The following is a 12,871-nucleotide window of genomic DNA, read 5'->3' as shown; positions in this document are numbered from 1 at the left end:
TTATTGAGAGAGTTAGTGATATCCAAGAGCGAGAGTGTTAAATGTGGCGTCAGCTGGTTACAATACCGTACCTAGATACCTAGGTATAGTACCTAGTAGGTATGCTGTGACATGGAAAATATTGGATGGTGGGAAACGCTGGCAAGTGTGAGAATGAGAACGCTGTTGTTACAGAAAAGCCGGAACTTGAATGACAGGTAGACCCCGAAGACTAAAATTGTAAGTACTAAATCTAGAGGCATGATTTTGTTTAACCCCATCTGACAGCCAAGTGAGATGTTATTTGACCATCCCGGCGGGAATAAAATTCCCAAGTCATCTCACAAAACCCTTATCACGAAATTGCCACAGGACCTACCAGTAAAACTGAGTTGACCGTGTGCAGCAAACTCAAATCAAAGACAGGATCCTCTCCATGATTTCAAGTAGGGATTTCTGCACAGACACGACAGGGCAGTATTCTACACAACTTCGAAGCCCAGTGCAGTGTGATTACCTTGGGATAACTACTCAAGGTAAAGCCTCAAAGCCGAAACGATGCGATTTTGAATTCCAAACGAAGCCAGCTATAGAACACTCTAATCAAAATGGCCACATAATGAAGGGATCATCTACATTCCAGACTTTTGTGTCTGACGTTTTCTTGTAGCTGAATTGACAATCAGGGCGTCTCCTAAAATAGCTCCATTCTCAAGCTCTGCTGGTCCCCCTTGGCGGCCAGGGCGGGGAGCTCAACTTCAGGGCACCCTTTCACTGAGTCCATCCATTGTCCCAGAGTCCACCGGGCTGGTTCATCAACCTCTCGGTGGCAGGCAGCCAGCCTCGCCCGGACTCTTGCTACAGGGCCGCCCCAATTTATTTTTGGCGAACTCCGTCAGCGCCTCACTGTCACAACCCTTGCGAGCTTCCAATTCTAGTTCCAGTTCCACTGTCAACGTAGTAAGGGGCAGACAGGAACACCAACGCCACCCCCCCCTTGAATCGGATCTCAATCAACAGCTGGCTTCTGGCACTCTTCCATTCATTCTGCCGCCGGACGCAGTACCTACCCAGTCTCTCGTTCCCAATTTCCCTGATACAGTCTGCATTGATTGCTTCTTTATCCGGGTTTGATCCATGGTCGAGGCCACCTAACCGTTCCTTTATCCTCGACGAGAACAACACACTGTTACCTTGAAAGCATTTAACACCCTCAACCATGTCGCAACCGCAAAATGTCGCCTCGCCGGTAGCCCAACATCACACCGATACCGAGCCTGAAAAGCAAGAGCAGCAGCAGGATACACACGAAATGTCCGAGAAGCAAGACGGGCCAGAGGCACACGACGAAAAAGGAATAACAACCACAACGAAGGACAAACAAGAAGATTTAGGCATGCACAAAAAAGACGAAGACAGCATAGCAGAGAAATATGAGGATAAGGCTGAAGACAAGCACGAAGACAAGCACAAAGAAAAACCAGAAGAGTCAAATGACAAGCCTGAGGGAAATCAACAACAGCAGCTGTCGCAAAACGACACCAAGGTCGAAAGACTCTCGTCTGGCACGGAGTCTGACGACACTATGTCTGTAGGTTTATACCACATTCCTCCCTCGACCTACTGCGGTGCCAGTCGCACGACAGATGCCATCCCTTATTTCGCTTCAATGCTAATTAATTTTTTTAGGCATCTGACGCTGATGATAAATTCGAAGATGCTGTAACGCAGTCCCCGGCAAGGTCCCTTACCAAACGAAATATTTCACAGGCTAAACGCCGTGACAGCGAAGTGGAGGAGCGAACCGATCGGCGGTCTGAAGAGTTGCATCCCCAAGAGGATACTCTAGACACAAACGTCACTCAGCATAAAGCCACTGGATCCGAGGCAGGCAGCGTCAAAGGAAAGCAATCACGACGCAAACCGTCAATAACTTCCACACGAATTTCCAATACTTCAAATCTGGACAACGTCAGTCTTGACGACGATACGCCCCCATCTCCAGGTATGGACATTCCCTTTGCCTTATGACACTGCGCATAATACTGATCTTTGTAGTGCCAAAAGATCTTCCACCGAAACCAAACAGCAAGACGATATCTCTGAACAGCATCTCTCTTCCGTCTATGCCGTGGTCGCCCGCCGCTGATGCTTCCAAAAGCCCTGTGCCATCAACAGCTACACTTGCGCCCACCCCACCAGTGCCTCAGCCTCCCCCACCACCCAGTCGAAAGCTGACAAGCCCTTTCTCTTGGCTTTCTCGAAGCTCCAGCAAAGAGAGAGAACCTCCGCTTCCACCCCCCCCTGCTGGCCGAAGGAACACAGCTGGTTCGATTGCAACACTATCAAGCAATCCTGAAATGATGTTGAGTCGACTCGAGGAGGAAAAGGATGGAGACTCACTACTCGGTGATCCTGCCCAACGGGTCACTCTGAAAGACAGGTTCAAGCAATTGCGACAACAAGAAGAGGCTGCTCGCGCAATCGCCGAAGGTGACAGTAGTAAATATGACGGAGCTCTTGGCCTTACTTTGCCGGGTGATGAAGGCCAACCACAAGAAAGGCCTCCGTCGTCGCCTGTTCCTCAGCCTATTCCTGGGCTGGCCCCCGGCACAGTAGCGGGAGTCAACGCAGGACCTTCGGCCATTTCAGAAGAAAAAGTTGATTGGGACTTGTGGCAATCTGTTGTATATGAGGGACCAGCTGCTGTTGCTCGAACCAGCGCCGAGGAATTGAACAAAGCTATTGCAACCGGCATCCCTAGTGCAATCCGTGGCGTTGTCTGGCAAGTGTTGGCTGATAGCAAGAACGATGACTTGGAATTAGTATACAAAGATCTGGTGGCTCGCGGTACAGACAAGAGCAAAGACCGTCACAGTAATAGTACGACTGCTAGTTCGCTGAGCAACGGAAACCTCAGCGTTCATAGCGGGGATGCCGTCACATCGTCAGCCTCTTCCATCAATTCGGACCACTCAGGAACAAATGGCACGCCATCTCCCAACGAGAAGAGCGTGGAGGCTGTTTTGAAAGCTCAAGCTGCCGCAGCGGCTGAGCGGAAGCGGAAGGACAAGGAGGACGCGGCGACACTACAGAGACTGGAAAAGACAATACGCCGGGATCTTGGTGCTCGAACCAGCTATTCTAAGTATGCGGCTGCCGCTGGGCTTCAAGAGGGCCTGTTTGGTGTCTGCAAGGCATATGCCCTTTTTGACGAAGGTGTTGGCTACGCCCAGGGTATGAATTTTCTCATTATGCCACTACTATTTAACGTAAGTCTGACTCTCGCACGGCTTCTGCGACATGCTCACATGCTCCCTAGATGCCTGAGCAGGAAGCTTTCTGTCTTCTTGTTCGACTGATGAATCACTACAAGCTGCGAGATTTGTTTATCCAAGATATGCCGGGATTGCACATGCATCTTTATCAGTTCGAGCGGCTTTTGGAAGACTTCGAGCCAGCATTGTATTGCCACCTTCACCGGCGAGGAATATCTCCTCACCTCTATGCCACGCAATGGTTCTTGACGCTTTTTGCCTACCGGTTCCCTCTTCAACTAGTACTCCGCATCTACGACCTTATTTTCTCCGAGGGCTTGTCAGCAATTCTACGCTTCGGAATTGTTCTAATGCAGAAGAATGCCAGAATTCTCCTGGGATTATCTGACATGCAGCAACTCACCACATACCTTAAGGACAAACTGTTCGACGTCTACATCGATAAAGATCCTAGCCATGGCAGTCTTCTTGAGAATGGTTTCTTTGGAAGCTCGAGCTCTAGCATCGATAAGGAGGTCTATCGTGCAGACCAGCTCGTAAAAGATGCCTGCGAAGTTAAAATCACACCGGAAATGCTCAAATCTTATACCACAGAATGGGAAGAGAAAACCAAGGCCGAGAAGGATCGCGAGAACGAACTCTTGGAGCTCCGCACAATGAACCATAATCTCTCCATTCAAGTCCGGAAACTGGAGGAGAGGGTTGAAGTATGCGATCGTGAGCAAGCAGATCTGGCCACAGAGCTTGTTCACACAAAGGTTGAAAATCAGGAACTCAAAGATGAGAATGACAGCATGAGGGGTCAAGTTCGGGAGTTAAAGATCGTCATCGAGAAGCAACCCATGGAAATAGAGGAGACATGGAAACTTGAGCGGGACGATCTGATGAAACGCAATATGCATGTCCATGAGGAGAATCAAAGACTCGAAAAAGAGTTGTCCGAGTTGGAAGAAGAGTTGGTCCAGACAAAGCTGCGCTATGCAGAGGTGAGTTCTTCCCATTGCTCACTGATGTTTATCTGAAGTTGATTTACTGACGCATCATTCTAGATCAACTCTCAGCACGAGACCTTGAATCGTAAGTGGACTGACCTGAAGCGTCAGTTTGCATGAGAAACTCAGAAGAAGTCACAAAAACCTGTTCTGGTTATATGTTCCTGGACCATACTTCATGTATAAAGTATTCTTGTTTACCCGATTCCACTTTTAGCTTACTGCAGTTGGCCCTGTTGGCTTAGTAGCTTGCTAAAAATGCCGGATTAGGCATTTGTAATGACAGTTATAAACAGGGGATAGAGACAATGAGGCGTCGATTCCCGTTTTTTTACTACTATTTGCGATGAGAGCTGTTGTACAGCGTCGAGAGTGGTGCAGTATGCTAAAGTATACCCAGCCTTCTGCAAGGGCATAGGAGTTGACTTATCCCGCCTGTAACGCATACCCCATATAGAATGAATGGAACGGTTTCGGCATTAGCCAGAACATCAAGTCACGCTGTGCAAGTACAGAAACCTTGATCATGAAGTAAATTCAGCGCAAGAAAAAATTTCATTCCCTAAGGACCCATTCCGATGCGTCATGTTAAGCTCATCTTGTTCTAACTATCAAGATAGCGAGAAATCCTTGAACACCATACCAAGGGCCGACATTTGGTTCTTTATGTGGCTTTTTTTTTTGACAAGTTTACTTGTGGAGCTTACGCTGGTAGAAAGCGAGCTCCTCACCCTCCAGAATGTAACCATCAACACGACCAGACTGACCGGGTCGGCTGGAAACAACGGCGTAGAGTCGTCCAGCCTCGAACTGCTTCTCGATGGCGCTCTCGACCTTGCCGCGGGAAGAAAGACGGGCAGCCTGCTTCTTCTCAACGGCGTTGGACTTCTTCACCTCCTCCTCAGTCTTGCCCTCCTTGGCAGCCTGAGCCTTCTGGCGTCTTCGGCCGATGGCCTGGCCGTAGTGGGCCTCGTACCACTGTCGGAAGGGAGCGGCATCAACTTGGACGACGGCGCTCTTGGTGAGGGTGTTGGTTCGGACAAGCTCATTGTTGGAAGGGTGGTAGGCGACAGCAATGACACGGGTCTTGCGGGTCAGACCCTCAGAGCCCCAGGCAAAGTTGCCGGAGTCGAGACGGAGGGCACGGTACTTGTGGTTACCACCTCGGGTTCGGACGGTGTGAATGCGCTTGGGGCCAATACGGGTGTTTGCACCCTGGCGACCAGCCTCGAAAGCGCGCTTCTTCCCTGTTGTCAAAGGTCAGAACGCATGTCCAAGAGGATCATACGGGCTTTCGGATTATTACGCACGGTAGTAGGCACGCTTGGCACCGGAGGCGGAGCGCTTGTGTCGAGAGTCACGCGAGATACCCATGATTGCGGTTTCTGCAAGAAAGAAGAAAAGACGAAGTGGTTAGCTGGTGTCTTTGCTTGACGGAGACAGGGAGAACAGAGAAGAGCGAGCAACTCAATCAGCGGGTTCTTCGAGATAGGGAATCATCGAGCAGCGCAGCGTATTGATTAATTCGTCTCTTCGTTCTTGTCGTATGGCAACTTACCTGATGATGTTGGCGCTCACCAGGCAATCGAATTGGCGGATGGTCGTGAAGAACTTTTTGGCTGAACGAGGATTCAAGCTACGGAAACGTGGGTGGAGATTTTGGCAAGTGCGACGTTAGGGCTTGCCAACTGATTCGGTAGGAGCAGCACGTGACTCGGAAAGGGAAGATAGATGTTCCACTCGAGCTGGAGAGAGCGAAGAGTTCTAGAGTTCTAGCGCAGGGCCTGATGAACCTCCCCTGTAAACTACCTTAAGTAGGAAGGTAGTGACCAATAGTATAACACCCAACCAACTCACATCATGAAAATCAGCATGACCTGGAAAAGTGTGCCAAGTGTTCACTGAATACCTTATACTAGCGTCTTGCCAGTGTCAGTGTCAGTGTCAGGGCCAGGTTCACTTGGTTTATATTCTCTTTTGATATAGCATCTATCTGCTGCACTTCCAACGTCTGAATTCCTTCAAATTTGTTAGCAAGGATCGTGAAGATCTTCCTAGCACTACTGGCCCCAAAATCTCAAAAGTCTGTCCAAAGCGCCTCCAAGCGTATCGTCGGCGCTGGCACATCCAATCATTTATTGGGAAAATGATGTTAAGCGCATGCCATAGGTAGCCCATTCAGTTTTCTGCCGGTTTCCACTTTGAGTTTTCCCTCTTTTCAATCTCTTGCTCCTTTTCCCTCGGCCTTCTCCCCAGCTCCTGTCCTATCACACTTCTCGTTGTCCCCTTCCGTCCATTCCGCGTCATCTTCGGTAGCATTTATGGATTGGAGAAGTGTAGCGGGAATGAAAGGGGCTTCGTCTGACTGCAGCTCGATCGGTGGGGTAATAGAAGGCTCTTCTGGCGTCACAGGACAAAGATAATGGGATCCAACTTGAACAGTTCTCCTGTCGTTACGGACTGCCCCCTCAGAGCTGCAAGCCGCAGATATTTCTGAAGATGATGTGCGAAAAACGAGATCCAGCTTTGGGAGAGGCAGGCACCGGCCCTGTCGACTGGAGCGTTCGTCTCCCTCTTCCTTGAATTCGGCGAGAGTTGGCCATCCAGCACCACAAGGCGCCTGATTCCGTGATGTGCTGAAGCAATTGCTAGCTGCGAACACGGGGGAAAGACAATCGGCAAAATTCTTCCCCCGGAGGAGCTTCACAACAGGTTTGAATTGAGTCCCCACGCCTTCAGCGACGCTCGCATTCGTCTTTGCTAGACGTTGCTTAAGCTCTTGATCGAGCTTCCTTGTCTTTGATTCTGCCAGATTTGCTTTGAAAGCTGTCAGCTCTACTGGGCTCTGAGGAACAAATGGAGACTGGCCAGCGCTCATGTAACGTAGATTGGCCATCACCTTCTGAAAGGCCTGCCGTTCCCTTGTAGCAAAGCTTATCCATCTTTTGGATTGGGACCATGAACCCGACTCAGATCCATTCAAATTGAAAGTCTGCTTCAAGGTAGAACTGAACGTCTGAGGAAGTTGGCGGGCGGAAGATGGACCTCTGGGTGCATTCTGGAGCGGATCGACCAGTTTATCAGTCTCTCGACCTTTGTTCTCCTCTTGAGGTGTAGTCTCTCGCTTAAGGTTGATCTTCGCACCTCTCACAACGCGAGGAGAATCGTGCGAATTCTGTGCCTGTCGAGTTGGGATGAATCCTTTAATCTTACTATAGTCAGCCACCTTGCGGAGTTCTTTCTTGACTTCCTCTTGCGTGGTGTCATCACTGCAAACAGCACTGAGGAGTTGACGGTCTTTACCAACAGGCACTGAAGTCATCTAAATATCAGGATACTTGTTGTACTTTGACCTCAGCTGTGCCCCTCCACTTTGATCATTGATTATATCGAATTGAGTTCTCAAAGGGGTCGTCGTATCAGACACATTGGTAGCTGCACCGGAGCTAAAGTTGCTTGCCTTGGCGGAACTAGAGGTACTAGCCTTTTTCTCATGCTGGCTTCCTGTAGGCTGAGTCCTCGAGTCACTTTGTGAATCACTGCCCTGGGAAGCTGGGTACAACTCAGACCTTTGAGGAGGCTGCAAATGCATTCGGTATTGACTATAGGGCTGCATTTGTCGTCGTCCATGTGACTCTGGCTGATAATAAACGAAATGCTGTGGCGGCTGCGGCGCATAATACATCCCACTCCCCCCCTCAAATGAAGGCCAATCCATTTGTGCATAACGACTATCATAGTCCACCGGATAGTCCATCATCATTCCTGGTTGAGCCGAATGGGCTGACCACGGGACCGGGGCCAGAGGCAATGTTAGAGGCGAGTATGGCATCGTAGGCGGCACCAGAGATGGTCCCATATGTGGCGCATAGTTGATCGGAGGATGTATCATTGGATGGGACCGGTCTGATGGAAAGTGGCTGTAAGTGGGATTCGGGAAAACTAGAGGAACTGGATACCCAGCCAATGACATAGCTCTCTGGTTTGGAGAAGGTGTACGTCGTAATCTGGAGCCTCGCGGTCTACCGTCTGGATGGGGGGTTGGTGGTCTCCATGCCCTCTTAGGAGACCGGGTTCTCGCTCTGGCGTCAGCCGGCCGCGTGTTTGCCCGGGTTTTAGGACGGCTGGAAGAGTTGTGAGATGAGGCCGGAGGTGTATAAACGTCAGGTTTGAGGAACTCAAGCGACTTCCTCGGAGTGTAAACCGTCGGTTTCAGATATTCCAGGGGAGGCTCTTTACTATTCTCTTCCTCATCATCAAAGGACTGTGAGGACTGATGCCCTAGGCTCAACCGCTCGTCATTAACCGAGTTTGAAGACAAGGCCCGGTCGTCTTTGCCTCTGGACCTACAGCGCCTGCTTCGTTGTTTCTTTTTCATTTTCGGACTCCGAATCCTGAGAGGGTCAACTGTGTTCACAGCTTGGAGAGCAGGGAACATAGCTTCGTATCCTTCGGGGTCGATAGTAATGGAAGGAATTGTTCTACCTCGGGGTCGTGCTCGAGGCGAGCGCACATCTTGATCTGGATGTCGTGCTTCCATGGAAGATGGAGTAGAAGATCCATCTTCGTCGGAAGAGAACTCATCTTCTGAAGGTTCAACGGGGACAAATGTTGGCGCACAGGGATTCATGATAGTGCCCGGCGATGCATATGTGCAGGCTTTGAAAAGCGATGAGTGTTTTAACAAATCGAATGTGTTGATCGATAATTCAGCTTTACAACAAAGTCAAAAGATAGGCTATGACAAGCAAGTTTGTCGACTTGTTTCGAGTCATTCGCTTGTTGTCAGGTAACCGTAAGCTATAGATCTGAAAGACGCGCATATGTCAGTTAGAGCTGTCTATGTTTTCTTCTGAGTACGCTTGCCTATGAGATATGATATAATGTCCAGATTTTAAGCAAGCAGTAAGGCGTATCGGTAACTTTTCATAGAAGGAACAAGATGCTTTTCATCGACAAACTGGTGATAGTAGTTTGCGGTAGAAGGAAACTGTTTCGGGAAGACTGTGAGAATTAGAGACGAGAAGAAAAAGAAAGAAAAAAAGCTCCCAGTGAAGGGCGAAATAACGAAATGCTTAAGCGCCGAGAGGGCATGCACGAGGTTAATACGTGAATGCGTGGCAGCTGATCGCCAGCTGCTGGATAACTAACTACTAGCAAACAAATCGCAGGGACAGGGAGATGCTGTTTTGGGACAGGTATTTTGGCTTGGAGGAAAGAAAAAGAAGAAAAGGAAAAGAAAACAAAGAGTGAATGTATTTTTACTCCAGGCACCTAATGATGGCAGCCACACCGACGGCCATGGTCTAGCCCAGATGAAGGGAGAATTTAAGATCATGGATGACCTAGCAGCCTAGGTGGTGGTGAGGGACTGATCCTTATGGCAGTTGTCAGAACTGCCAACGCCAAAGCAAAGTGAGAGATCTGCTGGCTGTTCTATCCAAAAGATCAGATGATTTTGACATCATGTTAAGCCATCTCTTGTCCGGCAAAGTCCATAAAGATGCACTTCAGGAATAGGTAATACTACTCATGTCACTTCATGACACTCAACACTGCCTACAGTCATAATACTGAGCTGTGTAGGTGGGGGCAAACTTGGCTTTATAGATAGAAGATTTATTTAGCAATATGATAGATTTAATATCTTTATAGACACAAGAATAACCAGAAGATCAGCAATTTCACTCGGCCAACCCTACCAGCGTCGTCGCAATTATAAATAACCTTGAGTGTTCTTTATCTCTCTGATTCTACTCATAGCATCCAATGGTTTGATGTTAATGGTCTATGAAACTCAACTGTGCAAGGTTAGTACCTAGGTATAGTATGTGAACTTGATGAGCATTTTCAGCTTGAAGTCAAAGTGGTTTACTCCGTAAGGGAGGCAAGAATACTTGAGACCTTTACCCTCAAAAACAAAAACGACCAATCCAAAACCCACCTAATTTCATACTAAACTTACCTGAATCTTTTTACCACTTTAGAGTCGAGGTATAAAATTTTGGCTCCCCGAGTGTGATCTAGGTAACCTACTGAAGGAGGTATCTACCTAGTCAATCAGCTGTCTCAATTGTCACAAGCTGGCAACCACCTCATGCTTGGGCTTTTCTTTGGTTACTAGATATGCGCTGACACATCTTCTCAACAAAGTTTAGCCCCAGGGGGTTCAACAGCGGGAAGGAGCTTCCATGACCACCCCCCGCCCCTCCCAAAATCATCTCAGGCCGAGGTCCCCAACTGTGAGACGGTACGTACCCATCTATCTAATCTCGTCCAATAATTATTTCCTGTTTGTTCTCAACGCCATTGCATCCTTTGATAGGATCTTGTTCCCCTCCTTTTTTGCCAAGTGGTTCAACTTTGAGTCGACGATACAAACACGATGGCTTCTCTTCGATCTATCTCGCTCACCAATCGCTGTATGTATTTTCCTATCTACACTCAGCCTCATTCCTCTTGAGACCAAGTTAACATTCTCTAGCTCCAAGGCAACCAATCAAGAACCTTCCGGAGTCGATTGAGGTCGACCCTGATACCACTGTTGAAGGACTCAAGGTCTTGATTGCCAAGGAAACCAAGCTCGGAGACTTCAATCGCATCGGAATCTATGATCCTACCACGAAAAAGACTCTAAAGAACCGCAAGGCTCGCCTCGTCGATGAGCCCGCTGTAGTTTCCACTGGTGAGGTTCTCGTAAAGGATATGGGTGCGTCGAAACTGGTCAAAGACTTTGAGCGAGCCCGTTCTAACTCTTATCACAGGATATCAAATCGCTTGGAGAACCGTCTTCGTCGTCGAGTATTTCGGACCCATCATCTTCCACGCCCTCGCCGTCGCTGCCCGCCCCTACATCTACCGCAATGGAGACGGCGAGATGTCTCGAACCCAATGGATCACCTTTGCTATGATCATGCTACACTTCTTCAAGCGCGAGTATGAGACACTCTTTGTCCACAAGTTCTCTGCCAACACAATGCCCTGGAAGAACATCTTCAAGAACAGCTTCTTCTACTGGGCTGTCTCTGGTGTTCTCTGTGCATACTCCATTTACCACCCCAACTCGCTTGCAGCCAAGGCCGAAATTCCTGCCATTGATGCCGTTGGTATTGCTCTCTATTGCTTTGGCGAGCTCATGAATGCCCTTGTTCACAGATATCTTTCGAGTCTGCGTTCTACTGGAGGCACTGAGCGCAAGATTCCCGTTGGCTATGGTTTCGGTATTGTCACTTGCCCAAACTATTTGTATGAGGTGCTTGCCTGGATCGGAGTTATCCTTGTCAGCCGTGACTGGACCGTCGCTTTCTTTATCTCTATTGGTGCTGCACAGATGATTAGCTGGGCCAAGGGTAAGGAGCGTGCCTATCGCAAAGAGTTCGGCGACAGGTACAAGAAGAAGAGATACGCCATCTTCCCTGGTCTTATCTGAGAAGGAATATATTTGCAGACAGCTATTTCGGCAGGCATAGATAAGAAGACGCATCAATATAGAAGCTATCAGGGGCTACACTATAGGTGACAAAAGGCGGTTCGGATCGGAGTAGATTTGGTGAAAACTCAGTATTAGACTATCATGCTATAGTAATGTTCGAATGGCTCTCATAGAATCATATACCGCGGAAGCCAGTTCCCTAGTCCTATAATATACTCAGAATGGTCGTGGCTCATCACTCGCTCGGTGATCTTTGGTCTCATCGTGAAATCGTTGACATAGAAGCCGTATCTGATCCCTTAGCCCCCCTTCCCACGCTGGAGTCTGCCTCTGTCAAGCTCCTACTAGCATCGGAAAACGTACCAGGCGCATGGTTCTCCGTATCGATATCCATCTCAACATCGAGCGTTTTGCGCCCTTCAACACCCTTGCCCCTCTCTTCTTCGTCAAGCCTCATGGCCCGCTGGCCCTCGTCCACATCACCACCGTCACTCTCACTCCCAGCATAACTTCCACACTCGCTGCAGCTACAGCTACGATCGGAATTTGCGAGTCTGACAGTCTCCTCCAGGACGAGAAAGTCGCGCTCCAGCACCTCAGCCCAGTTCTGCACGTTACCGAGCTCCTTTAGCCTCCGTGCCGCAGCGTCTGCCTCCCGCGCAAGCTTAACATTTTCGCGGCGCAGTCCTTCAGTCGCACGCTGCACATCCTGCGCCTGCTTGCTCAGCGCCGCAGCGTTGGAATGCAACATAGATGCGCGCCATTGCAGCTCAGAGTCCATCATGTTCTCCAGCGTTGCGACGACAGCGCGACGTGCTTCCGCTACGTGGCGCTGCGTCTCGGCTGACGGAAGCGTGGACTGTAGTTGCGGAGGAGGCGGCGAAGTCTGCTGCGCTGCGGAGGGGATTTGTGCATGAGCATGGGCATGGGCGACTGACGGAGATGCGATCGTGGGAGGAGGTGATGTCGGCGGGCGAGGAGATGATGAAGAAGATGAAGAAGATGAAGAGCCTATGGCCGCGGCTGAAGTGCTGGACTGATGATGAGTAGCTGAAGAAGAAGGTGCTGTAGACATGGTGCGAGAGATGCCAGTGGAATACTGATGCACTTGTAATAATTGGTTTAAAGATGAAATAAGAGATGTAGCTCCGCCGTTTCACGTTGCTCATACTTACACTGCATGTTGGTGG

At 49.3% G+C, this 12,871-nt stretch overlaps 6 protein-coding genes across 9 annotated transcripts; 2 read left to right on the top strand and 4 right to left on the bottom strand.

Moving 5' to 3' along the window:
- The first annotated feature begins 851 nt into the window (after window positions 1–851).
- Window positions 852–4,796, top strand: FVEG_14687 (hypothetical protein). Its single transcript, XM_018903649.1, has 5 exons — window positions 852–1,570; window positions 1,669–1,984; window positions 2,038–3,251; window positions 3,302–4,243; window positions 4,307–4,796. The coding sequence occupies exons 1-5, from the start codon at window positions 1,199–1,201 to the stop codon at window positions 4,367–4,369; spliced, it is 2,907 nt and encodes a 968-aa protein (XP_018742815.1). The 5' UTR covers window positions 852–1,198; the 3' UTR covers window positions 4,370–4,796.
- Window positions 4,530–6,012, bottom strand: FVEG_00566 (40S ribosomal protein S8). 2 transcript variants are annotated; one of them, XM_018887116.1, is made up of 3 exons: window positions 5,808–6,012; window positions 5,560–5,634; window positions 4,530–5,496 (listed from the first exon to the last, which is right to left on the bottom strand). In XM_018887116.1, the coding sequence occupies exons 2-3, from the start codon at window positions 5,621–5,623 to the stop codon at window positions 4,940–4,942; spliced, it is 621 nt and encodes a 206-aa protein (XP_018742817.1). In that variant the 5' UTR covers window positions 5,624–5,634; window positions 5,808–6,012; the 3' UTR covers window positions 4,530–4,939. The 2 variants fall into 2 exon arrangements, with proteins under 2 accessions (XP_018742817.1, XP_018742816.1); XM_018887115.1 differs by having other exon boundaries at window positions 5,560–6,012.
- A 455-nt stretch (window positions 6,013–6,467) lies between these two features.
- FVEG_14688 (hypothetical protein) lies at window positions 6,468–7,571 on the bottom strand (the record flags this gene model as incomplete). The annotated part of the gene is made up of 1 exon (XM_018903650.1): window positions 6,468–7,571. The coding sequence occupies one exon, from the start codon at window positions 7,569–7,571 to the stop codon at window positions 6,468–6,470; it is 1,104 nt and encodes a 367-aa protein (XP_018742818.1).
- FVEG_14689 (hypothetical protein) lies at window positions 7,572–8,879 on the bottom strand (the record flags this gene model as incomplete). The annotated part of the gene is made up of 1 exon (XM_018903651.1): window positions 7,572–8,879. The coding sequence occupies one exon, from the start codon at window positions 8,877–8,879 to the stop codon at window positions 7,572–7,574; it is 1,308 nt and encodes a 435-aa protein (XP_018742819.1).
- Window positions 8,880–9,907: 1,028 nt separating this feature from the next.
- On the top strand, window positions 9,908–11,929 carry FVEG_00568 (enoyl reductase; the record flags this gene model as incomplete). Of its 3 annotated transcripts, XM_018887119.1 has the most annotated exons (4): window positions 9,908–10,059; window positions 10,403–10,671; window positions 10,734–10,958; window positions 11,014–11,929. In XM_018887119.1, exons 2-4 carry the CDS (start codon window positions 10,635–10,637, stop codon window positions 11,676–11,678), a joined length of 927 nt encoding a protein of 308 aa, XP_018742822.1. In that variant the 5' UTR covers window positions 9,908–10,059; window positions 10,403–10,634. The 3 variants fall into 3 exon arrangements, with proteins under 3 accessions (XP_018742822.1, XP_018742821.1, XP_018742820.1); XM_018887118.1 differs by having other exon boundaries at window positions 9,908–10,671; XM_018887117.1 differs by having other exon boundaries at window positions 9,908–10,499; window positions 10,741–10,958; window positions 11,014–11,678.
- On the bottom strand, window positions 11,728–12,865 carry FVEG_00569 (hypothetical protein). The gene has a single exon (XM_018887120.1). It carries the CDS (start codon window positions 12,754–12,756, stop codon window positions 11,941–11,943), a length of 816 nt encoding a protein of 271 aa, XP_018742823.1. The 5' UTR covers window positions 12,757–12,865; the 3' UTR covers window positions 11,728–11,940.
- Between the last annotated feature and the right edge of the window lie 6 nt (window positions 12,866–12,871).

Source organism: Fusarium verticillioides, chromosome 1 (assembly GCF_000149555.1).
Source record: "Fusarium verticillioides 7600 chromosome 1, whole genome shotgun sequence".
Taxonomy (NCBI): domain Eukaryota; kingdom Fungi; phylum Ascomycota; class Sordariomycetes; order Hypocreales; family Nectriaceae; genus Fusarium; species Fusarium verticillioides.
Note: the sequence above shows the minus strand (reverse complement) of the source record. Positions and strands in the feature narration are given on the sequence as shown.

What these genes read in the sequence shown, in the direction of transcription:
- FVEG_14687 (XM_018903649.1), top strand. Translation starts at nt 1,199, where the DNA reads ATGTCGCAACCGCAAAATGTCGCCTCGCCGGTAGCCCAACATCACACC. An exon ending in AGTCTGACGACACTATGTCT is followed by an intron (nt 1,571 to 1,668) that starts GTAGGTTTATAC and finishes TAATTTTTTTAG; the next exon opens with GCATCTGACGCTGATGATAA. An exon ending in TTATGCCACTACTATTTAAC is followed by an intron (nt 3,252 to 3,301) that starts GTAAGTCTGACT and finishes CATGCTCCCTAG; the next exon opens with ATGCCTGAGCAGGAAGCTTT.
- FVEG_00566 (XM_018887115.1), bottom strand. Translation starts at nt 5,623, where the DNA reads ATGGGTATCTCGCGTGACTCTCGACACAAGCGCTCCGCCTCCGGTGCC. An exon ending in TGCCAAGCGTGCCTACTACC is followed by an intron (nt 5,497 to 5,559) that starts GTGCGTAATAAT and finishes CTTTGACAACAG; the next exon opens with GGAAGAAGCGCGCTTTCGAG.
- FVEG_00569 (XM_018887120.1), bottom strand. Translation starts at nt 12,756, where the DNA reads ATGTCTACAGCACCTTCTTCTTCAGCTACTCATCATCAGTCCAGCACT.